Below are 27,996 nucleotides of genomic sequence, written 5' to 3'. Positions count from 1 at the left end.
AACCATGATGGGGGAAATGAATAAAAACAGAGAGGTGCCCCTGCTTTTAAACGTTTCGCAACAATCCAGATGATACTTCTAGCCTCTGCTCATGCTTTACAACAGTGAATCAGGACAAGACATAGATTTGCTAATGTGCATTTAATCACCAAAGGACTGAAGATGTCTGGGCTTTTATTCTGTAATGTTTCTAAGACTGTGTCCATTAAATGCAAACAAAAAAGGAAGAAGTCTTGGCAGAACAGGAGAAGTGATGCACACTTGATGATCGGATCGATTTAAATATTATTCATGGCATATAGCCTAGTCCATGCTCTAGCTGTAGACAAAAACAAACATGTAATTATTATTTTACTTAGTTCAATATGTTATTTTCCAAACTATAAACAGCAAACACTATTAAGTTAATTATGGAAATGTCACACTGTAATCTTTTAAATTCATGACATTTTCTATAAATTGGATTAGGGACGAAAAATTGTCTCTATATCTAATTACCAACACTACAGTGAAATTCAGAAGTTCTACAAAATTCAACAAGATGAAGAATTGCCCCCTTCATTTCTAGATATTTAATGCTCCCTACTAATTTTATTAAAATCTGTAGCAGGAAGAAGCTTGCTAATTCCAAACTCTCTAGCTACAAACCTCTGCATACAGATTAAAAAAAACAGGTCAAAAGAGTTCAAAAGTTTTCCAGTATGCTGCTAGAAGAATGGTAGACACTTGGTACCTGTTAAATCAGGTGTAGCTATAAAAAGAATCCAAGAAGATCTCCTAATTATAGGTTGTTTTTAAATCTGGGGGTCCAACAGCAGGCCACAATGGAGCTTGAACATCTTTTGTTAAGAGGCATTTACATACTATATGCAGGATCTGATTTATTATAATACATTTTTTTTCTTTTCCCTGTCAAGAGTTTTTTAAAAGTTTTAAAAATGGTGGCATAAATTTGTTTTCAAAAGTAGAAGTAGGATGAAGGAGAATGAATATAAAATACCTGTTTCTATGGCTTGGGCTTCGTTGGTCTTCCACTGCTCCGCTACATCATTTGCTAACGGATCATCTGGATTGGGAGCACTTAACAAAGCCTGGATTGATAGCAGAACTGTGCGGATCTGCAGTGCTGGGGACCATTTATCTATGAAGGCAAAAGGCCCAGTATGATAAAGCAAGAAAAAACAGGCCCAGAACTGCTGCATTTCCCTCCCACAGACCTCTGTGGTCTTTGTAAAAGGCAAGATTACAATGTTTACATTTTAAATATGGAATGCTTTAAAGAAAAAGGAGAAATCTTAATAATAGCATATTATGATAAAGATAACACTTACCTTTCAAAATATCTAAACATATTCTTCCCAACTTGTCTACATTAGGATGATAAATTTTGGTCATGAAACGTACTTTAGGAGCTGCCATTGGGTATTCTTCTGGAAGGAATAGTTCAAGTTTAAAAGTCCCTCCCTCAAAGGGGGAATCCTGGGGGCCAGCAATGACCACATGAAAATAACGGGCGTTGCTCTCATCTGGTTCTGCTTTAATGCCAGGAACGGGTTCCGCCAGCAAACGCTGGGTTTCCTACAACAGAAAAACAAACACATTTGTGAAACAAATGTCATTCTGCTAGACAAAAAAAATTAAAATTATAAAGTTCATCTCTTGGAATTAGACATAAGAGAACCTCTCCAATCTTCCAATAGGTTTTAATTTAGCTTATAAAATGCAAAATTTAAAAAGAAAAGGGACCATTGAAATAATTATAACCAGCCCAATGCAAATGCAACAAATATTTACAAGGTATCATACGGTCTGGCTACAAATATGTTGATAATAAAATTAGGTTAGTGAAACTGATTTTTTTACTCAAGTAAAAGAAAGAAAATAACACTATGATTACCACATTGGTAAGGCAACTTGCTCTAAACTCAATCAAAACCATGCTGTTTAAAAGGTAATATTAGCCAGGTGCAGTGGCTCATGCCTGTAATCCTAGCACTTTGGGAGGCCGAGGTGGGCGGATTGCTCGAGGTCAGGAGTTCGGAACCAGCCTGAGCAAGAGCGAGACCCCCATCTCTACTATAAATAGAAAGAAATTAATTGGCCAACTAATATATATATATAGAAAAAATGAGCCGGGCATGGTGGCGCATGCCTGTAGTCCCAGCTACTCGGGAGGCTGAGGCAGGAGGATTGCTTGAGCCCAGGAGTTTGAGGTTGCTGTGAGCTAGGCTGATGCCACGGCACTCACTCTAGCCTGGACAACAAAGCAAGACTCTGTCTCCAAAAAAAAAAAAAAAAAAAGGTAATATTAGTTTTTAAAACTACTGAAAATCTCCCCTCTGAAAAACATAATGGAACGAGGAGATAAGAACAAGCCTAGGCATCTAAACAGGGCCAGGGAAATATATATAACCATGCTGATTAGTCTATATAAATAATTAACCTAAAAGGGACCCTTAATGTTTCCAACAATCATACTATTAGTTTCTCTTTTTCATCATTCTCCCTCTCTCCTACATAACTCTATCATTCTTTCTCCCTTCTCTTCAAACCTCCAACATTTCCAATGTTCATCCTAACTTTTGGCTGACACCCGGCTTCCTATTTCATGAGAAAATGAAACTTCTATGAGCTCCCACAGTAGCATTTGTACGCTTTTCCTACACATGTGCCCATATGCTTTGCCTCTTCACCTCTTACTGTATGCCACACGTCTAACTTGGTCAGCAACTTATTTTGGAAAACTTCAAAATCTACCCATGACTCGGTGCTTCTCACCATTCTACTGCTCTCATCAGCTCTCACCTGGCACACTGTAACAGCCTCCTAATCTGTTCTCCCTGCTTGACCTTTCTACCCCGCTCCCCATTCTGGGTCAATTTTCCACAGATACTTTAAAAGTCAAATCCCTCTGATGGACTCCCCAAAAGAGGCTCTATACGATTCCCTCACTCCACCTACCTCTGTGACTCATCTTCAGCTATTCTTCCCCAATACCCCTCCCAGTCTAGTCCAGTCAAAAATTAGCTTCCTTGTAATTCCTTCAACCTGGCAGGCATCCTCTCACCTCAAGGGCTTTCCATTTGCTCTTCTTCCCCTAATTTCTCTATGGCTTGCTCCCTCAGCTTCTAAGATTTTCATTCAAACTTATTTTCTCAGTGAAGCCTCCATAACTGCAAACCACGTTGCATCCTGCCCCACGCACTCCCTGCCCCCCCCACTTCATCTCCACCACACTACTAGCACATTACATAGCTCACTTATTTTGTTCCGAATGGAAACTCCAGAGGACAGCTCAGAGTCTGTTTTATTTACTGCTGTACCCTCAGCATTTAGAACGTGCCTGGCACCATAGTAGGTATTCCATAAATACTCACTGAATCTATTTGATATTATAAAGAGAGGGGACCGTGGCTTATGCCTGTAATCCTAGCACTCTGGGAGGCTGAGGCAAGAGGGTCGCTTGAGGAGTTCAAGACTAGCCTGAGCAAGAGCAAGACCCCATCTCTACTAAAAATAGGAAAATTAGCCAGGTGTGGTGGCATGCACCTGTAGTCCCAGCTACTTGGGAGGCTAAGACAGGAAAATTGCTTGAACCCAGGAATTTGAGGTTGCAGTGAGCTAGGCTGACACCATGGCACTCTAGTCCAGGTGACAGAGTGAGACTTCATCTCAAAAATAAAAATAAAAAAAGAGAGAGGCGTTATGAATAAACTACGAGAATTTCATCTTTAAAACCATTAAAGCAGGGTTATTTTCAAAGCAGAAAGTGCATATCATGGGAAGAAACAGTGTAGCTTATATTTGCTTTTAGCCAGAAAATGTTAATATTTAATATGCAAATTGACAACAGTATATGTAATCTGTTTCTTAGTAATATGCTTCAACATTTTGAATGGGAATCTGTAAAAAAAGTTTAGAACACTACTAGATTTAAGCTTTTAGGTATGAAAAATAAGATGAGAATATTTTAGTTACACTGCCTTCACTTAAGAAAAATTATATATCCTACATTGTCTCATTCTACAACTTACAGTGCATATACTATAAGATTTCTCTCTCAGCACAGTAATATACTGAAAAAGTCATGAGATGTAGATAAAATCAATAATCCTTCCCCAAAATGTGTTAAATCCATGGCCATTTAAATTGATGTCTTTGGTACTTTTATTTGAGGCTAGTTTATTGTTTATTTTTGGTTTGTTTTGTTTTAATTATGGCAATAAAAGGGCAAATGAGAAACTGAAGTTCTGTGAACCACTTTCAGCAAAATGTTCTTCTATAAGTTCAAAGTTAAAAAAATGTTAGAGCACTAAAAAGCTCAAGAGAGAATAATGAAGCTTCTCACCTTGAGAAGTCCTCTACAAAAGAAGTTGGTCTTCATGTTGGTAAAAAAGTAAAAATATTAAGATGAACAGTAGGAGTGGAGGAATGGGAAAAGAACTGGATGATAAAATTCCTTGAATGTTGGCCTCTCCTCATCTCCAGTCCTTCTTTTGTCTTACCCTAGGTCTTCATATTTTTTGGAAGCCATAGAGGGAGACTGGAAAAAGGAGAGCCAGGGTCCAAGAGTCCCAACCCCCCCCCGCCCCCACCCCGTAACACAAAGTAGTAGCAGCTCTATTTAAAGCTACCAAAAGCTACCAGAAGGGCCTCCAAGAGCATATCCCAAAATAGCTTCAAAATCACTCCCAGTACACACTGGCACAGATGGATATAGCATGCACTTTCTCATCTTTAGTTCACCCTCAAATGTCAGATATTCTTTCTAAAGATTGTACATATTAAGCACGCCATGTGACCTGATCAATCATAAGATTTAATCAGAACACATTCTAGAATAAGCTTAAAGTGTGGAAAACATTGTGAAATAAGTTTTTATATGCTCTCAAGTTCTAATGGATTTTGACACAACAAACAGATGAATAATTATTTCACTAAACAGTGTTGATTTTCCAAAGAAACCCAGAGCATAAATTGTGAGAGGAAAAAAGAATGAAATCCAAACCAAATGGAACAAGTCTCAGATGCTAGCATCTGAAAAAGTCTTACCCACAGAAAACTGATGTCAACTTTTTTCCCTAAAAAGACAAAACCTGGGTAGGAAAAAAAATCATTCCTGCTACACTTAACACATGGTTAACTCTAAAATATCTTTTAGTTTTATACTATTCTTTAGTAGAAAGACAATGAAGTACGGTATAATATAATTGAAGAAGTAAAAGGCTCAAATTCCTACTATTTCACTTCTGTTTCTGAGCAAACATTAATGATTTACATTGCTCTGAGCCTCAGCTTCCTCATCTATATAGTTAATATTACCTCTCATGCAGAGTTACTATGAATATCAAATACAAGAACTGTAAAAGTATTCCACAAATAAGATCACATATGAAGGCCACAGGCTCACACAAGAAACTCAAAAGAACGTAGGAAAAATCTTAAGGTTTATTAAATAATAATGTTTTTTTTTTTTAAAAAAAAAACAAACAGAAAAACACTTAGTTACATTTTATGACCCTACTATGTTTACAAGCAACCCAAGGAATGCCAGATAGAACGAGCTCAGGGCCATCCATAACAGAAAGTACTGTAGACTGTGCTCAGGAAATTGGTTACTAGAGTAGAAAAGGAAGTTCATAAAAGAGCAGGGTATGGATTTAAATGGCAACAAGATTAAGTCTTAAGGAAGGTAACTCATCTAATAGAACGAGTATAATAGTTCATGCCACAAATACTTCAAATACCACATCAAACTGATCATCTATTGGGACTTGAAGAGCAAACCCCAGAATCACACTACAGAAAACTACATTTGACATTCTGTCAACTAATCTCTATTCACCAGGACTTTTCCCATTTTTAAGCTCAATAATAATTTGTTCATAGCATGAAAAAATGTAAAGTCTTTTATGTTCTGTATATCCTCAATGCATCATGTCTACAATAATTAGCTTTTTTGCATTTAGAATATTCTCTGAAACACAAAACCAAAATGTATGACTAATAATGCTAAATATAGATCTTTTAGCTCATCTTAACTAAGAACTGTCTGATAATTTGGTAACTCCACCAATTTCATTATCACAAAAACGTTATAAGATTGAGAAACGCTTCGATGCCTACTCTGTCTACTCCAACCTCTGTCACTTTGTCTTTAATGGATTAAAAAATATTAACAAACAGGGGCTCCTTTTTTGGAATTACTATTATAATAAAGCAAATGTCAGTTCTTCGTTATGTATACAATTGTAAACTACTTAAGGAAATCTGCAAGTCTACTCTCTATTTGTAAGTGTCCATTTTTAAAATGTTAACCACCTATGGACGTTTTTTAGTGCATGCTCCAACTTCAATTTATCTGTAAACCTTGTGAATTTTACTACATGATTTTGCATGATGTGATGATTTTTAGAAATATCTCATTATAATAAAACTGTATTTTAGCTGGTATTAGAAACAGAACCAAAGTTGTGCTCAATTTCCTCACTTCACTACTTCCTTACAAATCACAAGGCCAGTTAGAGGACACCAAGATAAAAATGGCCAATGAGTACTTTTCTCTACAGTAGTGTTGTCTAGCAGAAATATAATGTAGGACACATACGCAATTTAAAATTTTCTACTAGCCACCACATGAAAAAGTTTAAAAAGGGGGTAAAATCAATTTCAATTAATTGAAATTTTATATTTTACTTAACCCAATATATTCAAAATATTGTTTCAACATGTAATCAATATAAAAATTATCAATGATATATTTTACTTTTTTCATATTGTCTTCAATGTTCAGTGTGTAATTTACACTTATAATAATAGCACATACTAATTTGAGAGCTTATTTGGAGTTTCTAGCAGGGTAGCACATCTACTCAATATACCTTTACCAATGGTCCTCCTCTATGACCCAGCACGAACTGGGGAGGGACATAAAATGGAGCAGTGAGGGAGGAAGGGGACACCCACCCAGCCAGCCAGATCAGCTAAATCAACCCTTGCAATCAATGGGGTGAGTCACAGCCCCAGATTGCCCTTATATCAGCACATACCAACTTGAACAAGCCACTTTTTATCAACTGTTCAATTGACTACACGGGGCTAGTAGCTAACACATAGAAGCTACCACATAGGACAGTTAAACATGAGATAATCATGTTATAATGATGTTACTGACTTGGTCATTAAGAATACTTTAACTTATTTCATATAGTGGATAAAATTTTTGTACAGAAACTATAAAGCATCATTATTTCCCCCTCAAAAAGTTCTATACAGGCTGGGCGCGGTGGCTCACGCCTGTAATCCTAGCACTCTGGGAGGCTGAGGCGGGTGGATTGCTCAAGGTCAGGAGATCAAAATCAGCCTGAGCAAGAGTGAGACCCCATCTCTACTAAAAATAGAAAGAAATTAACTGGCCAACTAACATATATATAGAAAAAATTACCCAGGCATGGTGGCGCATGCCTGTAGTCCCAGCTACTCGGGAGACTGAGGCAGTAGGATTGCTTGAGCCCAGGAGTTTGAGGTTGCTGTGAGATAGGCTGTGGCCAGGGCACTCACTCTAGCCTGGGCAACAAAGCAAGACTCTGTCTCAAAAAAAAAAAAAAAAAAAAAAAAAGTGGATAAACAAAAATTAATTCAAACAAGCCAACTATACCAAAGGCTAATCACTGAGGAATAATTGTAACTTTTACAGTCCACACTACCCCCTAGTGGACATAAGACATCATCTACTTATTTCAAATCCTTTCTTTTGTAAATGAAACTGACGCTCACAAAAGTTAATTATTTTATCCAAGTTCACTATTTTCAAATTACACCATATGATTACTCTAGCTAAGTCAAAACAAGGTTAGCATCCATCTGAACCTGTCCTTGAAAAAGACCTATCCTGATCTAGATCCCCAAAGCAAATAAAATGGAAATAGCTTAAGAAAACCAATAAAAGCAAACCAAGCAAAACTAAGCGATTTTTTAATTTCCTTTCTGCTTCTGTCTCTTGTGCCTGTCTTACTACTAAACTGCTTACAATCCCCACATAGGCTAACTGGGGCCATGAGAATTTCTTGAAAACATCCTGAAGTTAGATGAGAATAATGATTCTCAAGGCATCCCCCCTTCCGTCTTCTTCTACTACTTTCACACACTTAAACCTCAAGATTTCTTGGATGGCAGATTCAGAGAAGGAAAAATGGCAGAAGCTATTTCACAGGCTCCAAGTATCAAGATTAAATCTGAGAATATTTTAAACCAGGGTATCTCGTTGTTGAAAAGCTGTATTTCTAGTTGGGTTGATAGGAAACAGGCAGGAAGGTACTTTCTATTCCACTTGGAGTAAAAGTCAAGAGATGTGACCAGATGACTTGGGGCAGAAATCTCTACATCTTAATTTTCCCTCTCAACCCAAAACAAGATCAATATTTCTGAGAAGTTCCGTGAGATGGAACGGAAACTTGAGAGTGAGAGCGACTTCTGAAAGGCTAAGTATATATATTACCAGGCTGTTGTTTCCTGTTCATGACCACCACTCACTCTGCTTACTATAACTAGCACAGCAACTCTGGTTTACTTGTCAGATCCTAAACTATTTGAAGATGGGAACCCCAGCTAGCAAATGGTGGTAAGTGCTAAATAAATGCTTGTTTAGTGAGTAAATGCCTGCATGCTTAAGGTACCACACAGAGCTGATGAAAGGGATTACTAAATCTGCTGTGTTTGTTGGTAACTTCCACTTTAGGATTATTATTCATCAGGTTATACTGTAGTCTGTGTTTATTCCCCCTTACCCCAGTCGGCAAGGTCCATAAAAGCAGAGACTACATGCAATTATGAAGCACTAACCCAAGATATGCAGAAAATCAATAAAAGCTCCAGTAACAATGAGGAACCAACCAAAGCTAGCAAATGGCAGAGCCAAGATTCAAATCTAGGCTGTTGGGCTCTCCTTAATCTGACTTCAGGGCCTGTTTTCTTAATCTCCATGTTATACATGAAGACATTTAAAACTATATCTACAAGTACATGAATGGGCCTAAAAAGAAAAAAAATAAAATAAAAAAAAATAAATAAAACTATATCAACAGTAAAGGTCAAATGTTCAGAAATAACACAGCAGTTAAGGAAGGGCTATTTTCAGCCCTTCACAATCATGAAGAGCTTCATGAAAAAGGTAAATTTAGCTATGTTACTTAAAAATTTTTTTTCTTTTTGAACTGGAAATTGAAAAAGTGTATCATTAAAATAAAGTAGAAAAATTTGCTTTATTTGCTTTATGGTATATACCATTTTGGCCTGGAATTATCTATTATATGACAAACCCTCGTGCCTATCTTTGATATTACATATAAAACTATTATGCTCTAAAATGTTCTTGTGCCTCTGAATTTACTAACAAATACTTAATTGCTTATTTTGTACCTGACTTTGTTGTGCTAACTGGAAGAGTATAACAGGGCCCTTTGTCCATGGCAGTTTATTTCATTGTTAATATTATATAAAGTATACATAAGTCAGCCTTTGAAAGATCCATTTTAGAATTGGTATGTCAAGGTCTCAAAGAAGGTACAGGAGGTGTGAGTTAGGATACTATATGAACAGCAGGACTAGATTAGGGGCCTGATATGTTCCTGTTTATTTCCAACGACATTTTAAAAGTTTTCTGGATAAAAACTTTAAATCAAAGTCTTTAAAGTTCCATCCTTTTCTCTTTTTTGGGAAAGATTTCCAAATATTGGCATTATAGCTAAAGATGGTATCAACCACCCCTTCATAAAACACTCAAATTCTTGGTGGTAAAAAAATATCCTTTGAATACTCAGCATTGTAATTAGGAGATTCCTGGCAGCTAAGCCTCTCCATTTTCTCTGATTCCTGATTTGATGGACGATCTAACACTTCATTGTTTGAACTCACTTGATCACCAACTCAAAAAATAAAAATAAGACTTCACTGATTTGAATAATGTAGCTGTGTTTCTGTCTTAATGAACTCCATGTCTCAGGAATGATTTGACACTGATATCTCAGAACCCTGAATGAAAAAAGAGAGGACCTAGATTAGTCATTGGGACTGCTGTGTGCCATAGTCGCTTCTTAAGGCACTAATTAACAAACCCACCGCATATTTTAGATTCTAGGAGTTGGTATGTAACTTAGTAGGTGAAGTAGATGATTTTCTGTATTTCTTGAATGAAAATTAGGGAAATTTTTTAAAAGCCTGCTTCTGAATGATGAACACCTAAATCATGAGTGATGTATTAGCAAAAACCAATGAACTGGCAAAAAGAATTCAGCTTTTACACATTAAAAATGATGTAGACTGCGGGTTTTTCTTTCTTAAAATTTTAAATGGTTATTTAAAGTTGGTAATTTATTTAAGGCCCTTATGTGTAATTTCAGCCATTTGTCTGCGTCTGTTAAACAATGGTAAAAATTTCTCCATTCATTCACAATTCCTTTTCACCTCCCCTTGCTTAGTATAATGTTGAAGTTGGGAGCTTAAGACTATGAAAATTTGAAGTAACTGTTGCAGAAAATAGAAAAACTTAACTATGGTCACACAAAATGACTACCTAGCAGCACTAAGAGCAAAATGAAGTTTGTAGAGGGGCATTCAGCATTCCTTCTGGCCACCTCAAGGCTAAAACATCCTTGTTTACCAATTAGCAGCCTCACACACACCTTTATGGATCCCTATCTCTCTCAGTATAAGCTTAAGTCTTACTTCCTAACTCTCTTGCAACTAAGTATGTGACTTAGGCTCAATCAAAACCTGTGCACTGGTAGCAAAGAAAGAAGAATGCATTCTGGAGAGAATAGCAGTAGTTACCACTAAGACAGCAATGGAAGAGTTCTAGTGATAGCATCCTATACTTGGCATCAGCAATCCCACTGCACACACTGCAGAGTGTGTTTGACACAATGACATCTCCACCACGGTGTAATTCTGAAGCTTGTTCCTGACTGCCTTTGGCCCTCCTGAAGACTGTGTGAGGTACCTAGTAATTCTTAATAAATATCATTTCTGCTTAAACTAGCCAAAGTTGGTTTCCGTTGCCTGCTAAAAATACAAAGTCTAAACTAGATAGGGAAAGAAATGAAGAAAAGGTAAAGCATTAACAGACCAGAGGTAGGGAAGGTTGAAGAGGTTAAGAATCTAAATATCTCTTTGGGATTAAATGGGATCAAAAGAGGAGAGCACACACAAATCACCTAATTTCTCTCTCAAAGAATTTCTACCAAGTTTAAAAGGCTTCAAAAAGAGGGAGCTAATTTTACACTAGAGAGCTAAATTTAACTAGGCAGCCTGGTATACCTAGTAGGGAAAAAAAAGCTGAGAGCCAGCACACCTGAATTTAATTTCGATTTTAATTGTACCAATTTGCTATGCAACCATATACATATCCTTTACCTCTCCAGACTTCTAAAACCAAGTCCCTTGAACATTTCAAAATATTCTCTCTAGTACTAAAATCGACTGAACACTTTTTTATTTTTAGAATGGGTTAAATCTTATTGCTATATGCTTACTTTGTATCCCCAACATTTATGCCAATATTCAATAGCTAAATAAGGAAGAAATTTGTTGCTAATGGCACCTGCTTTTTTTCTCAAGTTTTTTTCATTTGCTCATTAAAAATATATATGAAATTAACTTAATGTTTTTCTTTCAGGTTACTTCTGGTTTCAAATGCAGCAATCACAACAATGCCTGAGGACGACCCATTAATAGGGAAGACAGACAAGAACAGATGGAAGCAGAGCAGTTGAATTTTTCAGTGAGACAAACAAAAAGCAAGTTACAATCAATCCACATTTATATTCTCAACCTAATTGTGCTACTGACACAATTTTGTCCAAAATCCAAACCATCAGGAAAAATTAAAATAGTTTTTCACACTCTGCATACTAACTCTGAGATAAATTAGGAAGCATTCAGTTATTAAGGGGTTGTCTCCCTCCCAAAAAACATCCGTTAGCAGGGCTACCACACCACTCAGCTTCAGGAGAGGACCATTCAGACTATATATAGTCTGCATGAATGACACCCCTTGGAGTTATGCAGTATAGACCTTAAATACTTTGGATTAAGGAATAAAACTTCAATTTAGCAGCTACAAAAATCAACTTTATTGCCTAACTCATGCAAAATAGAGGACATATATGATAATTCTAATAAAATTGAAATGCATTATTTACCCAAAACATCCCATTTTCCCATCCAGTGTTTATATATGAGCATTCACTGTGCTTTAAAAAATCTATATTTCACTTTAGAGTTATGTTTAATGTTATTCATTTTGTGGGACATAAATGACAAACAATTTTTTCACACACTAAGATGTTCATTCCTTTTATGTTAACAGTGAAGCAGCATCTTTGCAGAATCAGAAAATGGTAATAACCAGCACCATAGAAGGCTCAGTACTATGTTAGGCTCTGTTCTTCACACTCTAATCCTTCCAACCACCCTAGGGCTAGATTAGTATATTAATCAGATAAAGAAGCAGAGAGGTCAAATAAGGTTGTCCAAGCTCATATCTGGCAAAGCTAGAAGTCAAACCCAGGAAATCTGGCCCCATATTCTGTGTTCCTACCATATATATACACATATCCCTACATTCCCTAAAACAGTGCTTTCCCCTAGAGAATTAGGAAATAAGCCCCTAAATCTTTAATAAAATCACTCAACTTACAAAATGCTTACAAGTAGTGGATTCTTTCACAGAAACTGTTTAAAGAGCTAAGCAGAATGTCTGGATTAACAACATATTCAATCCCAGATGCATGAACAAAAAAGGCAACTTCAAGACCTTAAACTACTTGATAGTTGGTTAAATCCTAGGCAGAGCACTGGACTTTCAGGGGCCAATGAATCGGAAACCTAGATAAATTTAACTAGAAGTCCAAGGTAAGGGGATTGAAACCAGGATTAATCCTAAAAATTGACTTGTATATTCACCTAGATTGTTTCATTTAATCCTCAGAACAACCCTGAAAATATTTTACAGAAACGTGCAAAGAAACCTACCAAGTGGCAAAGCATGGACTACAGTCCACTTTACAGTCAAGGGCTCTTTTCACAATTTTCCACAGCTAGAACTTGGAATTCTCAGCACCAAGAAATACCTTACATCTCTACATCCATGTTTGGGGAATAACAAAGATTTATAACTGAAATGTGTGTCAGAGCTAAGAATAGAAAATGTGTTTCTTAATTTATTCTGACAGTATATCAAGAAGCATCCATGAAGCTGATGCAGAGAAGAGTCACCAAGGATAGAGGAAAGGGTAAACTCTTGAGACACCATTTGCATCTCCCTTGGCATTTTCTCCCCCAATCCTTTCTTCTTTAACATCCTGGTTTTAAAGCAGGCAGTCCCGTTGTTCCCAAGATTTGAGGGTTGCCCCAATAAAGTGGAGAAAGGTTCAACTGATTTGGAACAAAGATTTCTCTACAGTATATGAAAAATATACTTTGAAAGTGAAACAAGGGGAGCAAATCTTTCCCCTAATCATAATCAAAACAAAAAAATCCCTTATAAAATTCCTAATTCTATGCACCTGTAATAATTAAAAATTTTAAAAATTTAAAGGGATAAATTAAATCATATTTGACTAAAAACAAAGTATATTGAGATTACTGTATTTTCATTTAATGTTCTGTTATACAATGTGACATAAAAGCAAATCGTTAATGTTTTAGGTCATTTTATCACATACCTTAATAGCTATAATATTGTTTGGGGGTAAAAAAATCTTTTGTGTGTTAGAATATCAGATTTGTCACTATGCAGTGTCTCCTTACAACACAATATACAAAAATCCCATTTTTTATACAAGAACACTGTAACAGAGAAAAGAAGGGCATGAACAGAGTACAAATATTTAACAATCTCCACGTATTCTTGATTTACATGTTCTAAAAATCCTTAATTATATCCTCTTTCATGACTGATTTTTTTCTAGAAACTGATGGGTACCATCATTCATTTTTATGTTGACCTATTCAATCATTTTGCTTTTAATTTATACACAGCTTTTGAACTACAAGACTTCTTCTCATTTAAAATTTTATTCTTTCAGCCTTAGATCCACAAGGAACAAGTTTGTGTATTACAAGTGTTTAATAATATCCTCAAAAAAAAATTCTGCAGGACTGAAGTCAAGTACTGTCCCATCTCAAGGGCTTCTTACCCTTCCCTATCTATTATAGGGCTAGTTCAGGCAGTTTTCTACCTTTAAAATCTCCATACTGGGAAAGTAGTATGTCAGATATAAAGTTAATGCCTCTCACTTTCCTTCTATACCTATGATTCTGGAGGTGGGACTCTATCAGGAGATCTCTGTTGAACTGCAGATAAGGGAATAGTAAAGGGAAACTGCAAGAAGGGTCTTGCTTCTTCTAAGCTTCTTGTCTGCTTGGGGTACCTGTGAACATCATCCAACATCCCTGTAGCACATTAGTCCAATATGCAGTTTATCTAACTCTAAGAGAACCAGCTTGATTATCACTCCCTCTCCTAGAGAGCCAGCCATGGCATAATTCAGAATTTGGAAAATTCATCATTCTGACTGATAAACAGTATCAGAGGGAGGGAACACAAGGAAGGAAATATCAATGAAATAATTAAGATGAAAGAGCCAGGTAATGAAAAAACCTTATATGCCAAGTTACAGAGTTTGAACCAATTCTATACAATGGAGAGCCACATGATCACATTAGTGTTTTAGAATGTGTCAGTGTAGAAAATTAAAAGTGTGCGCACGCATAAATAATGATAGGGGATGAATTCTGAGATTACTCACCTACCAAAAAAAAAAAAAAAAAAAAACAGGAGAGGATGAGCACACATACAAAGACAGTTTGGAGGAAGGGGAAAGGATCTTAGGCAACTGGGTTAACAGTGATGTAATTAATAAAGAGAAGGAACAATTAGCAGTGCTTATGCACCAGAGAGGGAGATAGCAAAATGAATACATTCCATTGTAAAACTAAGCTGATTTAAAAATGTCTGTAAGACATGTAAGTGGAGACTAATAGTAGGCAACTGGCCAGCCTGAGGAAAAGCAAGACCTCGTCTCTATTAAAAATAGAAAGAAATTAGCCAGACAACTAAAAATATATGGAAAAAATTAGCGGGGCATGGTGGCACATGCCTATAGTCCCAGCTACATGAGAGGGGGAGGCAGAAGGATTGCTTAACCCCAGGAGTTTGAGGTTGCTGTGAGCTAGGCTGATGCCATACCACTCTAGCCCATGAAACAGAGACTGTCTCCAAAAAAAAAAAAAAAAAAAAAAAAAGTAGGCAATTGGAGAGAACTAAAACTCAGGGCTAGGTTTTGAAATCACTGATCTATATGGACTGAAGCCCGTAAGTGAATGTGTGTGTTCAGAACATATAAGGAGAAATGGCCCATGGTCTGAACCCAAGGAGAACATGAACACTTAAAGGCTTAAAAACTATCATAGCAGATACGAGACAATCCTTCCTATTAGTGATACTGGAAAGCTATACATTTATTGTGGATTACTGCTACTGCTCAAAGCATTTGTACATTTTTTTTGGAGGTAACTAAGAGCCAGTTTAAAAGCCAAAAGAGAAAATCAGTTCTAGGATTATATGATCACAACCTCTCATTGTTTTAAACTCTGTCCAACTGGATCATAGAATCATCCAATTTTAAAATAGGAATTAGGTCACAGTCTTTTAATCCTTGAGATAAGAATAAAACCCAAATCTGATTTCTACCCATTATTCACTAGAATTGGCTCAAATTTCGTATAGTGTCCAGCAATCAAATCTACTCTTTAAAGATTTACTACCGCTGAAAACTTTTTGTTTTTAAATCATGGCTCATAAGGCCTGAAGGATATTTCTTAAATGTTATATAGTAGTGCAGGCTACAAATGTGACTAGTTTTATGGGAGCTGATACAAATTACCTATTTCCTAAAAATTCTGCCCTGCTTCCCTTTAGCACTGTCATTTCTAAAAAATATTTATTTAGAAAAAAATATATTTAGAAGAAGCTTCAACTAAAATATTTACAATGGAATGAAGCACTGATACATGCCACAATATGGATGAAAATTGAAAACATGCTAAGTGAAAGATGCCAGACTGAAGAGGCTGCATATTATATGATCACATTTATAGGAAGTATGCTGAATAGGAAAACCCATAAAGATAGACAGTAGATAAATGGTTGCCAAGGAGGAAGTAGGGGTGGAGAATGACTGCTAATGGGCACAGGGTTTCTTTTTGGGTGACGAAAATCTTCTGGAATTAGATAGTAGTAATGGTTGTACTACTCTGTGAATATATTAAAATAAACCACTAACTTATATACTTTGAAAGAGTAAATTTTATGGTATGTGAATTATACCCCCCAAATTCACCCTTCCAAAGTGTATAGGTTAATGGTTTTCCTTCAATAAATACTCAGAAGATTTGAACATTTTACCTATGAACTAGACATTATAATAGTAAAAGAAAGTGAAGGAGAAATAATTTATTATTTGACTATGTTTTAGTATATAACATAGTCAGCATATTGACTGAATTTTTAGTAACAAATATGCATTCAAGAACTACACTTTGAAGAAAAGAAACTTTCAAGTTAACAGATTGCATTTGAAGCTAAGTATCTATGGTCCAAGCACAGACGTGCTGACTCATGTTACAGTTTTAGCACTACTCAAATATCTCCCTAGGTTTGGTCTGTCTAACCTAGAATGACATTCTACTCCCCCTACCCCACTTTTCTACTTATCCTTCAAAATTCAGCTCAAATGTCACCCTCTAAAAATCTCTTTCCCTAATCTTGAAGGTTTCTCCAGGCAGCTTGTCACTTTTTGGTGTTCCCACTGATGCCTTTATATTCTACACATAAGCTGGCACTGGCTGTATACTTTTACTTGTGTCCCCCACCCACATTCTACCCATCTCTGCATTGAAGCCAAGTACACACACAAGACTGCTATATCTGCAAGGTATACACTAAAATCATCCAGAGGTCTTAAAACAAAAAACTGTGTTGGGCTGGCAATGTTAAATTTATAAACACTCCCAGATAACTCTAACGCACAACCATGAACTAAGCACTCAGATTATAAACAAGTGTTCAGAGAAAATATCTTGTAGTTCCTGTACTCCAGCATCTCTGCTAACTAAACTGGGAAAAGATTCTTTTCTTTTCTTTCTTTCTTTCTTTTTTTTTTTTTTGAGACAGAGTACAGTGGCATCATCATAGCTCACTGCAACCTCAAATTCCTGGGCTCAAGTGATCCTCCTGCATCAGCCTCCTGAGTAGCTCAGACTATAGGTGAACACTATGATGCCCGGCTAATTTTTCTATTTTTAGTAGAGACAAGGTCTCACTCTTGCTCAGGCTAGTCTTGACAGCTCAAGCAATCCTTCCACCTGAGCCTCCCAGAATGCTAGGGTTACAGGCATGAGCCGCCACCACCCTGGCCTGGGAGAAGATTCTGACAAAAAATAGGCAAGATTTGGCCAAGTATTCCTTGTCTAATCACAGTCAGTGCAGGCACCTGAATAGAGCTTGCAGCACTTATAGTTTAAGTCTTATGTGAATCACAACAGTAAGGACAGGGTGCTTTATTTGAAAAAGTGTTACTTAATGGGAATAGCTCTTTTATAGCAGAAGATAAGAAACGTCAAACTTCAAAGCTATCAATCACTGTGCCACCAACTGTGAAAAGAAATTACTTTTTTAAAAAGCCAAACCAAGAATTGTATGTGCTCACACAGAGGGAATTATATTGAAAAAACACTTTTACTTATCCTCTCCCAAATCAGAGTGAGGAAATTAAGTCAGGCACAAATACCCTCCCTGAATTGAAAACACAAAACTCAATATATAAAATGAGTACCAAATAATTCTGGTCTATCTTAGCTTCCTGAGTAAAAAAAAAAAGTTTTTGTTTAAAATTAGCATTGGAATGGTTGCAGTCCAACTCAGTGATACCCCAAATACAGTCAGTCAGATGTCATCTATCAAAGTTTCAGTCAATGAAGAACCATATAGGAGAGACAGTAGTCCCATAAGAATATAATGGAGCTGAAAAATTCCTATTGCCAAGTATTTACTATACCATACTTTTTACCATTAATTTAGAGTATATTCCTTCTACTTATATATTTTAAAAGTTAACTGTAAAATAGTCTCAGGCAGGTCCTTTAGGAGGTACTCCAGAAGAAGATACTGTTCTCATAGGAGAGGACAGCTCATGTGTGTTACTGTCCCTGAAGACCTTCCAGTGGGACAAGATGTGGAAGTGGAAGGATCAGTGAAATTGATAATCCTGACCCTGTGTAGGCCTAGGTCAATATGTGTGTTTGTGTCTCAAGTTTTTCACAAAAACAGGTTAAAAAGTAAAAAAATAAAAAGTTTCTAAAACAGTAAAAAGCTTATGGAATAAGGATATAAAGAATATTTTCGTACAGCTAAACAATGTGTTTGTGTTTTGACAAGAGTCAAAAAGTTTAAAAAGTTTATAAAAAGCTATAATAAGCTTAGGTTACCTTAGTGAAGAAAAATAATTTTATGTAAGTGTAGTGCAGCCTAAATGTACGGTGTATATAAAGTCTACAGTAGTGTTCACTAATGTCCTATGGCCTAAGCCTTCACATTCACTTGCTGACTCACCCAGAGCAACTTCCAGTCCTGCAAGTTCCATTCATGGTATAAATGCCCTATACAGGTACGCCACTTTTTACCTTTATACTGTATTTTTACCATACCTTTTATATTTAGATACACAAATGCTTACCACTGTGTTATAATTGCCTACAATATTCAGCATGGTAACACGCCATACAAGTTTGTAACCTAGGAGCAATAGACTATGTTCTATATCTTAGACGTGTAGTAGGCTATGTCATCTAGGTTTGTGTAAGTACACACGATGTTCACACAATGGTGAAATCGCTTAATGATGTACTTCTCAGAAAAGTATCCCCCATCATAAAGCAATGCAAGACTGTCTATTTTTCTGGGAAGAAATAACAGGAAATAGAGAAGTTCCTGCTTTCTAGTCTCTCCTCATCAAAACCACAAACTTCCCCAAATCCAGGATACAGAAGGGCAGGAGAGGAATATGCTATCCAGACCAGAGGCATTCCATCTTAAGTGGAACTATATTACTAAACAGGGTCTGGTGCCTGTGAATAAACTACAATAGGAGACTTTTGATTAAAAAAAAAAAAAAAGGAAAGAAAGCTACTAAGCACTTAGATCTTGCTCTTGAACATGTTTCCACTTCATTTGTCCAAATGAAATAAAAACATATGCATTGCCAGTTATTATCTAGGGGCAGATAGGTTCTGGCATATTCTATCTAAAGCACCCACAATCCATAGACTCAGAATACCCAGGTTCAAATCACAGTTCTATAAATTACCTAACCCCTTGTGTAGATTCACATATTTATAAAATAGGGATAACACTAATATCCATATCATGAAATTACTGTCAGAATAATTTAATTCATGTATTTAATAACATGCTTAGAACCTGAGTACCCAGTACATATAACAGCATCGATAAAAGATGTTTATTTTTATATAATAAAAACTGTATGACCAACATCACTTCAAGAATATTTGTCATACTGCACTCTGGTAATTATGATTCACAGATGAAATCTGAATTTAACAATCCAGAAATGCTTTGTTTGCCCAACAGTTCTTGATGCCAACTCTCTGAACTAGTAATTAATAAGTAAAAATTATTGATGAGACCATAATAATTATACAAGGCATTATCCATCACACATACTGTATTTCTGGGATATGCCATGCACGCTTTCTCTCTCTCCTTCCAGCTTTCATACCTGCTATTCCATTTGCTCAAAACTCACTCAACACTCCCTCCTTCTCTTTGCCTTGCCAACTCCTAATCTTCAAATTTAAAAACACTTCCTCGACAGATACCCTTCCTTCATCCTTAGACTATGATAAATTCCCTGCATTTCCTCTTTTAAAACACACCTCATTGTAATTTCTTATTTCATGACTGTGTTTTCCATTAGACAGGGATGCTTATCATGTTCACCTGTCTTAGTGCTGAATACATATTATGCATTCAACAAATGTCCAATTAATTAAACTGAAACATATCTCATAAATGGATAATAAAAAGGCAGACAAATCAAGATGTTATAGAAGATTGAAATTTGGCCGTGGGCTCTTATTAGATTACTAAAGCTATTTGCTGCTGCCTCATCTAGTCTCCTTACAAGTCACCAAAAACACAGCTACTTACTGAAATAACTTTTCCTGAGTATAAACGATAAAAGAAGCTTAGTAAGTTTCAGAGAATTAAAAAATCAACAGTGGTCTCATGACACAAAGACAACAAGTGTTACATTTCTTCCTAGTGTTTTCTTAACTACAATGCCTTCAATTCCTAGACTGTGCATTTTTCAAAAGACTTTGAAAATATAAATTCATTTACCCCAAACTAACCGAACTGACATAGACACAATGTGATGGTGTTGAAAACTAAAGTAGAGTTTGAAAATCTGAAGATAAGATAGCCAATTTTTTTAAAAAAGCAATGTATGTCAACCTTATATTCTGAAACCAATGTCGAATAGTACTTTAAATTACAGCAGAATTTGGGGTGGGCACGCACAGTGGTTCACATCTGTAATCCCAGCATTTTAGGAGGATGAGGCAGGAAGACTGTTTGAGGCCAGGAGTTCTAGACCAGCCAGGGCAACATAACAAGACCCTATTTCCACAAAAAAAAAAAAAAATTAAAAACTAGCCAGGTGTGATGGCGCGTGCCTGCAGTCCCAGCTACTTGGGAGGCTGAGGCAGAAGGCTCGCTTGAGCCCAGGAGTTCAAAGCTACTATGAGCTTTGATCAACACTCCAATCTGCGTGACAGAGCAAGACCCAACTCCTAAATACATACATACATAACAGCAGAATCCTATTTAGAAGCATCTGAGTTACTGGCCAATTCAGAATTAGAAAAATGTCTACGCCTTAGTACTCTTAGGGAATTTTAAAATGGCTGCATCCAGGATTTTAACAAATATACTACAATGCACCCAATGGTGTCATGTTGCTGTTTAAAGAATGAATAATTAAGAATTCTTTCTGCTGATTCTGAGATCTCTTAACCAGTTCTTTGAACCATGTAGTCATGTTTTTGCCATCGGAGACCCCCAGGCCAGAGTTCACTTCACTTGGAAAGAAATTAAAAGTTGCTAAGATTTTAGCTGAAGTTAGCTAATTTCCTAATTTATATTATTCATGCTGATGCCCTCATACATTACATTTGCAAAGAAAATTTCAACACTATAATAAAAACAGTCCAACTCATTTTTCACACTTAAAAAAAATTCTTTTTCTTGATATAACATAATTACATACACTATACCTCTCAGATCTTTTTTGTTTTTAGAAAGCTAATACCGTATAACATAAGAATTAGGCACCTATATCAGAACCGTGATACCGCAACTGTAATGTTCAAATCCCTTGCTGGATGCTGCTGTCCTCATTTCCTTATTTCTATTTATTTCTGTAGTGCATATGCATCCAAAACTCATTACAACAGATTTAAGTTGTATGCTCAGAACCTATACAACTTGGATCTGTAGCATAAGTTATTTTTTTCTTAAATCCATTTACATACAGGTAAACCATCCTACAAGGTGTAGGAAAAAAATGGAAGACATCAAATTTCTAGTCAGGAATCCTGCCTATCCAACTTCGACCTACAAATTCCTCACCAGAGAGAGAAAAGGATAGAGCAGATGTTCTCTAAGTGTAAAAAAAACTCTGCTTCTCAATAAGAGTGGTCACAACATGTGTGAAAAAAACTCTGAACTTCAACAAAGCAAATGTGTAACATTTCATCATCACCTAGAATGGTGAAAACTAAGTGCTTGATAATTTGACAAAAAATTTTTATCGTATAGAAGCTGATCAATCTGGACCGAAAGAAATGCCTGACACAGACAACCTTAAAAAATAATACTCTACTGGCTGCTATTTTTAACTTACTTTCAGTTATGTCCACATTTCAAAATCAAAACAGTACACAGTATATTAAAGCAGTATCCTGATAGCCTGAAAGTTTAATCACTACCAAAAGCAGTCCAAGAGATTCTTAAGATGGAGCCCATGGAGACCAAGGGAATCCACAAATAAACTTGGCAAGAATGAGAATCCCCAGAAGTCATATGTAAAAAAAATACAGCTTATTTTCCTGGGAAGTAGTTAGAAAATTCTTAAATGGGACAAGTTAAAAAAATAAGAACTACACTACTTCTGGTCAAATTCTTACTATATAAGCTTATCTATTTCCAAAGGTGATTTTAATTACATTTCATAATAATGTCCTTCTTCATCATAGTAAGTTTTTCATGCTTTTTTAAGTGGGAAAAACCATTATCAGCCAAAGATTTTCAGGGCTTAAAAACTGGGGAGTTTTCTAAATCACTTCTTACTTAAAAAACCAAACCAAAACAAAAAACCTTATGCACTAGAATACCTACCAAATGAGTGGCTTTTAAATAGCAATGGGAAAAAACGATACCAGTATTTTTTTAAACTATATTTTTCAAAAAGTAAACTCAAGTCTCAATGCAAAATCATATAATACTAGATTTTTAAGAATTTAAAACTAAATCTCACTAAATAAAAAGTAAATTTTGGGAAAGATTAGTGAAATCCTAATCTCAGCAGGCTTTTAATCAAATAAGCAGGCTCAGCAGGTTTTAATCAAATAAATCAACTCTTTGGGTAACTATATTTTATCATTTTCATGACTATTTTGAAAAGGCAAAGGAATGTCACTATATCAATGTAACATGTAAAACTGAAATAGATTTGGTTTTGACCAAGGCCATAACTCACATCTGATTTATTTGCTCCCCAAAATAACTCTGATTCTTCTTTATGACAGGATTAGGGAGAACCTCTCATTTTGGAGATACTTTAAGCCTTTCTGCTTAAAGTTACAAAGTAACTGTTCAGTAACTTTTAGAGACTAAAAGAGCTTTGGCCCAAGAGAAAAGACAGAAGAAGGAAACTAAAAATTCTGGTAAAATCAAATCCTAAGACTGAGTATCATTCACACTTGTGCAAAAAGTCATATATACAAAACTATTCTTTATGGCATTGTTTGTACAGCACAATTTTAGGAACAATATAAGTTATCAATAAGCAATTAGCTATAATAAAACCTAGCCACAAGGTTCGTCAAACCAGCCTTTTAAAAAATGAGTCAAAGACAGCAGGCACAATGGGGAAACTAAGGCAGGAGGATTGCTTGAGCCCAGAAGTCCCAGGCTATAGGAAATGTGCTATGATCACACTCCAACCTGGCCAATTTAGTGAGACCCTAGCTCTTAAAAAAAAAAAAAAGTCACCTCAAACATGTATTGGTGGTTGGAGGGTGGGGGAATCAAAACAGTTGCAAGAAAAGGAAAAGCAGCCTAATGTATATGTACTAAATCACTCTGGTCTTTCTGGAAGAATATACAATAAAAATAGTGGTTGTCTAAGGAGTGCTAGCATGCTGAAGGACAGATGAGGGGTAGTCTTAATTTTCTCTATGTATCCTTTAGAGCCTTTCAAATGTGCTCTACATATGTGTTGCCTAGTCAACAATATAAAAGATTGACGTGTTTTTTAAATGAACTTAAGGGTAGAAGAGACTAACTTTTAACTAATATATCAGTTCAGATAGAATATACTAAGCAGTAACAATGTCAAATGATGGAGAATAACAACCTTTTTTTCCAAAGAGATTAAGGCTCATGGGTTCATTCAATTAATACTTCAGTGTCTACTACGTGCAAGGATTAATGAGCCATGTCCGGGTCACCCAAGGGTTCCTGCCTTCATGGAACTTTAAGTGGGGAAGAGAGACAAACAGTAAATAAACCCTGAGAAGTAGTAAGTGCTATACAGAAGAGAAGGGAATAATGGGATAAAAGAAAGTGTGGGGGAGGGAAACTGGTTTACACAGAGGTTAAGGTAGACCTCTCTGAGGTTATGAATTGTGAGCCACAAACTGAACAATACGACAAAGCAAGCAGTGCAGCAAACAGGAGGAAAGCCTTATGGCTGGAATAAGCCTAGCCACTTATTGTTCAGAGCACAGTAAAGCCAACAGTGTAGCTGCGGTGGAGTGACCCAAAGAAAGAAGTGCATAAGATGAGCTCAGAGGTAGGCAGATCCCAAATGCACATAGAGCATTGTAGCTAGGGACGGAGAAAGACAAGATTTTGCTCTAAGTGTGATTGAGAACCTCCACTGTAGGGTTTTTAGCAGGGGCATAACAAGATCTATATTTTAAAAAGATATGCCTAGCTGTTGCTCTAAAATAGGCTAACACAGCAGGCCAGGCAACAAAATGGAACTGAACAGAGGTGTCATAGAGATGAGGAAATGTGTCTGATTTAATATAGATTTTGAAAGTAGAGTCTACAGAATTTGCTATTGGATTGGATATGGGAATCTGAGTGAGATAGAAATTGGGTGAGTAGTAATTCAAAAAATCATCTTATATTTGTATAATTATTTACAGTTGTCAAGGTACTTGTACATACATTATGTCATTTCATAGTAACAAGAGACTGTGGTAAGTTACACCAGTCAAGAACCAAGTTCTGCCTCTTGCCAGTTTTAAGATCTTAGAAAAGTCCTTTAAGTCCGTTTCTAGATTTATATTATCTAGTTCACAAAATTTCTGCAAGGACCAAATGGTTGAAGAAATCTGTAAATGTAAATAATGATCACTGTGAGGTAGAAAGCATCATATTAACAGTTGTCCCAATCAAGCCACCTGATTTTAATATTTCCATTAGATTGGAATGTAACACTGATAAGATAATAAACATTAAATTTCACCCTTTGGAAATCAAAGGTCACAAAAAATAAAACAAATTAACAGTCCAGTGAAAGAAGGTTATGTCCCTATCGCCTCAGGATAGTCTACATACAACCTGTACAGTGGTTGACAGAAAAATTTTTTAAATAAATTCTGATATTAAAAAAATAAGCATTTTCACTGATTATGGAACAACCTACATAATACAAGTATGGCACTTAAAAATTATAATTTTTTTAATCCTTGCTAAGGATTGGAGAAAACAGCCCTTTTAAGCTATAAATAACATCAAACTAAAACCACCTAATTTTAACTTTTAAAAAATAAAACCCAAATAAAGGTACCATTCATTCATTAGAGAGATGTTATCAACAAGATACTGTAAAATTAAGATTATATATGACAGCCCATTATCACTGTCTTAGTTTAAGTAGTAAAATGTAAAAGCCTACTGTAAATTAATGTGTGCCAAATGAATTGAATCATGAGGACTTCAAATTATCCCCTTAAAGCATTTCTGTAAATTTATAAACGGGTTCCATAGAATTTATTTTTCCATCCAAAGCTTTCATATTACTGTGTATATCTTCACAATCAAGCAAAAATGGAAAAATATATGTATAATGTTTAGTTCACTATGTATTTTAGAGAATTATCTTGGGATGTCAATTTGCATTACAGTACTTAGTCGACAATCTGAGTAACAAAAAAAAACCTAGAGGATATTTGACATACAGCTCTATCATCCCACATTGTTCATTATTCAACAGAGGTCTCAATAAAAATGATCATTGGGGGCCATGTGACTGCAGTGATAACTAAACAACTAAAAGCACATTGTAAGAACATTCCAATGTCTAGGACAATTAAACCTCCCTTGACAGAATCGGAGACAATCCACAACACAAGAAATTTCGCCCTACGAAAGTTCACATTATTAGACTCCAGTGCCCGCTGAAAATCTATTCTACTTCCCTCATTTCTAAGAATTTCTACCTTATAAAAACGTCTTATTTCTCCAAATCAAGCACCTTCAGGTGACACCTCCCATTTCAGATATATTTAACTGCAAATGCATGAAGCACTACACAATACATCATCCTCCAAAGCCTAACAGATCTTCTACTTAGTATGCAAATACCCCCAAATTTTAGAAGAACGAGATTAAAAATACACGTTAACCAGGTTTTATCAAGCAAAATTATACTGCAATTTAGTCACTTTAACTGGCGTGAGAACAACAAAAATGTTTAACGAATTTCTTCCACAAGAACTGACAAAAAATTTTAACGTTTAGTTTTCATGGCTGCAACGTCTCACGTCTGAAGACCTGACGACATTATGTAAAGACTTTACAAAATCAAAAGGTCCAAAATTTCATGGTTCCATATGTACCTGTCAAAGTACAGTATTCAGAGAGAGCCGAAGAACGTTTTAATAATTACAGCGCACAAAATCCAGAGGCAAAAGATTTCACAAGATCCCCATAACTGCGGCCCTCCCCCAACCTCGGTGCTAAACTATTTCCTCGGAACAGAAACAGCGCTGAAAGAGTTTGCCAACCAGAGTAAAATCACTTCTCAGAGATAACGCGCGGAAACGCATTTAGAGGCGAGGAGATCACGGAAGCGAGGGCAGCCTGACGCCGAGCCCCCGTGTCCCGGACCCCGCAGCCAGGGGCGAGCATGTGCTGACCGCGACAGGACGCGCGGCCCTCCCGGAGCCTCCTCCCGGGGCTCGGGGCCCCGCCCGGCCTCACCCTCCCGATTCATTCATTCTGCACCCGCGGCTGCCGCACCTCCGCGCTCCCGCCTGGGCCGAGAGGCGAGTCCCGGGCCGAGAGGCCGTGTCGGGCCGCAACCTCCGCCTGGAGTCCGGGCCCCGCTGCGATTCCCGCGCGCTCGCAACCTCCGCCCGGGGGTGGTCTGAGAGGCCACGGAGGCCCGGGCCGGCCCGCGCCCGAGACCAGAGCCCCGCAGCCCCGCCGCCCCACCCTCGCCGGCGCGTGGAACAGGCCTGCCCCCCGCCCGCGGGGCGGCCCCCTGGAAGCCCCCGGCCTCCGCCGCGGGGCTGCCCTGCCGCGGCCGGAAGTCTCCCGGAGCCCCCTCCCCAGCACCCGACTTCCCTCACCGCGGCCAGACCCTCTCCGCGCCACCTCGGGCCTCCCAGCGCGGGCCGCGGGCCGGAGGAAGAGAGGGGCCGCGCTGCCCGCCCCGCTGGGCCGACGGGAGCAGAGCGGGGAGGCATAGGCCGGCCCGGGCGGTTACCTTGATGATCCTTCGGGGCAGCCCGGCCATCTTGTCAGATCCCGAGTTCGGCCTCTGGTCTTGTCTCCGGCTCCGCTCGCCTCACGCACGAGTGGAAGTCCCGGGCTCCACTTCCGGGGGACGTTGCCGCGCCCGCCGCCGCCGCCGAGGCCCCTCGGGAAATGTAGTCCCTGCTCGGGCTGGTGTCCGGGCGCGGGCGGGCGGGCTTCCCTCGGACCTGGCCCCCTCCCCCGCGCTCCCCGCCCCAACCCCGGCCGGGGGTGGCGGAAGTGACGCTCCGCAGCGGGGCAGGGACTTGGGGGAGGCGGCGCGGAGCGGCGCGGAGCTCCGGCGCTCGTGGCGGAGCCTGCCGCGCGACGGTGGGAGTGGGGGCCCCGCGCCCGCAGGCCTCTGAGCCGCGGCCACGCCCGCGCTGGTGGGCGACGTAACAGAGGCCCGGCCTCCGACGTAGCCCATCCATTCATTCATTCATTCATTCCTTCGTTCATTCAACTTGCTGCATTGCGCGCGGCCCCGGCTGGCGCTGCAGGGAACGACTGCGGTGGGGCTGATCCGCCCTCTCCTTCCTCAAAGGGTGGGCAAGACCGAAAATCCATAGCAAAGCTTCTAACTGTGGGTCTCTCTGGTTATCCGGACCCTGGCGAGGGAGTGTGATGTTTAAATTTCGCACGAATCGGGCCTCTTCGATACACAGTTTAGACCTGGGGTAGGCTGAAGGAAAAGGGTTTGGAGCGAGTTGGGGCGGGGAAAAACAAGAATGGCTTCTGAACGCTGTCCTAGCGGTTGAGACGCACAGTCGCTAACGGGACGAATGACCAAGGAAAGGATTAAAGAACTAAAGAACCGAGAG

At 37.9% G+C, this 27,996-nt stretch overlaps 1 protein-coding gene across 1 annotated transcript; it reads right to left on the bottom strand.

Annotated features, from left to right (window-relative positions):
- Positions 1–126: 126 nt before the first annotated feature.
- UBE2N (ubiquitin conjugating enzyme E2 N) lies at positions 127–27,540 on the bottom strand. The gene is made up of 4 exons (XM_012775260.2): positions 27,147–27,540; positions 1,332–1,578; positions 1,001–1,141; positions 127–319 (listed from the first exon to the last, which is right to left on the bottom strand). Exons 1-4 carry the CDS (start codon positions 27,174–27,176, stop codon positions 279–281), a joined length of 459 nt encoding a protein of 152 aa, XP_012630714.1. The 5' UTR covers positions 27,177–27,540; the 3' UTR covers positions 127–278.
- Positions 27,541–27,996: the final 456 nt, after the last annotated feature.

The sequence above is a fragment of the Microcebus murinus genome, chromosome 10 (genome assembly GCF_040939455.1).
Source record: "Microcebus murinus isolate Inina chromosome 10, M.murinus_Inina_mat1.0, whole genome shotgun sequence".
Classification (NCBI taxonomy): Eukaryota; Metazoa; Chordata; class Mammalia; order Primates; family Cheirogaleidae; genus Microcebus; species Microcebus murinus.
Note: the sequence above shows the minus strand (reverse complement) of the source record. Positions and strands in the feature narration are given on the sequence as shown.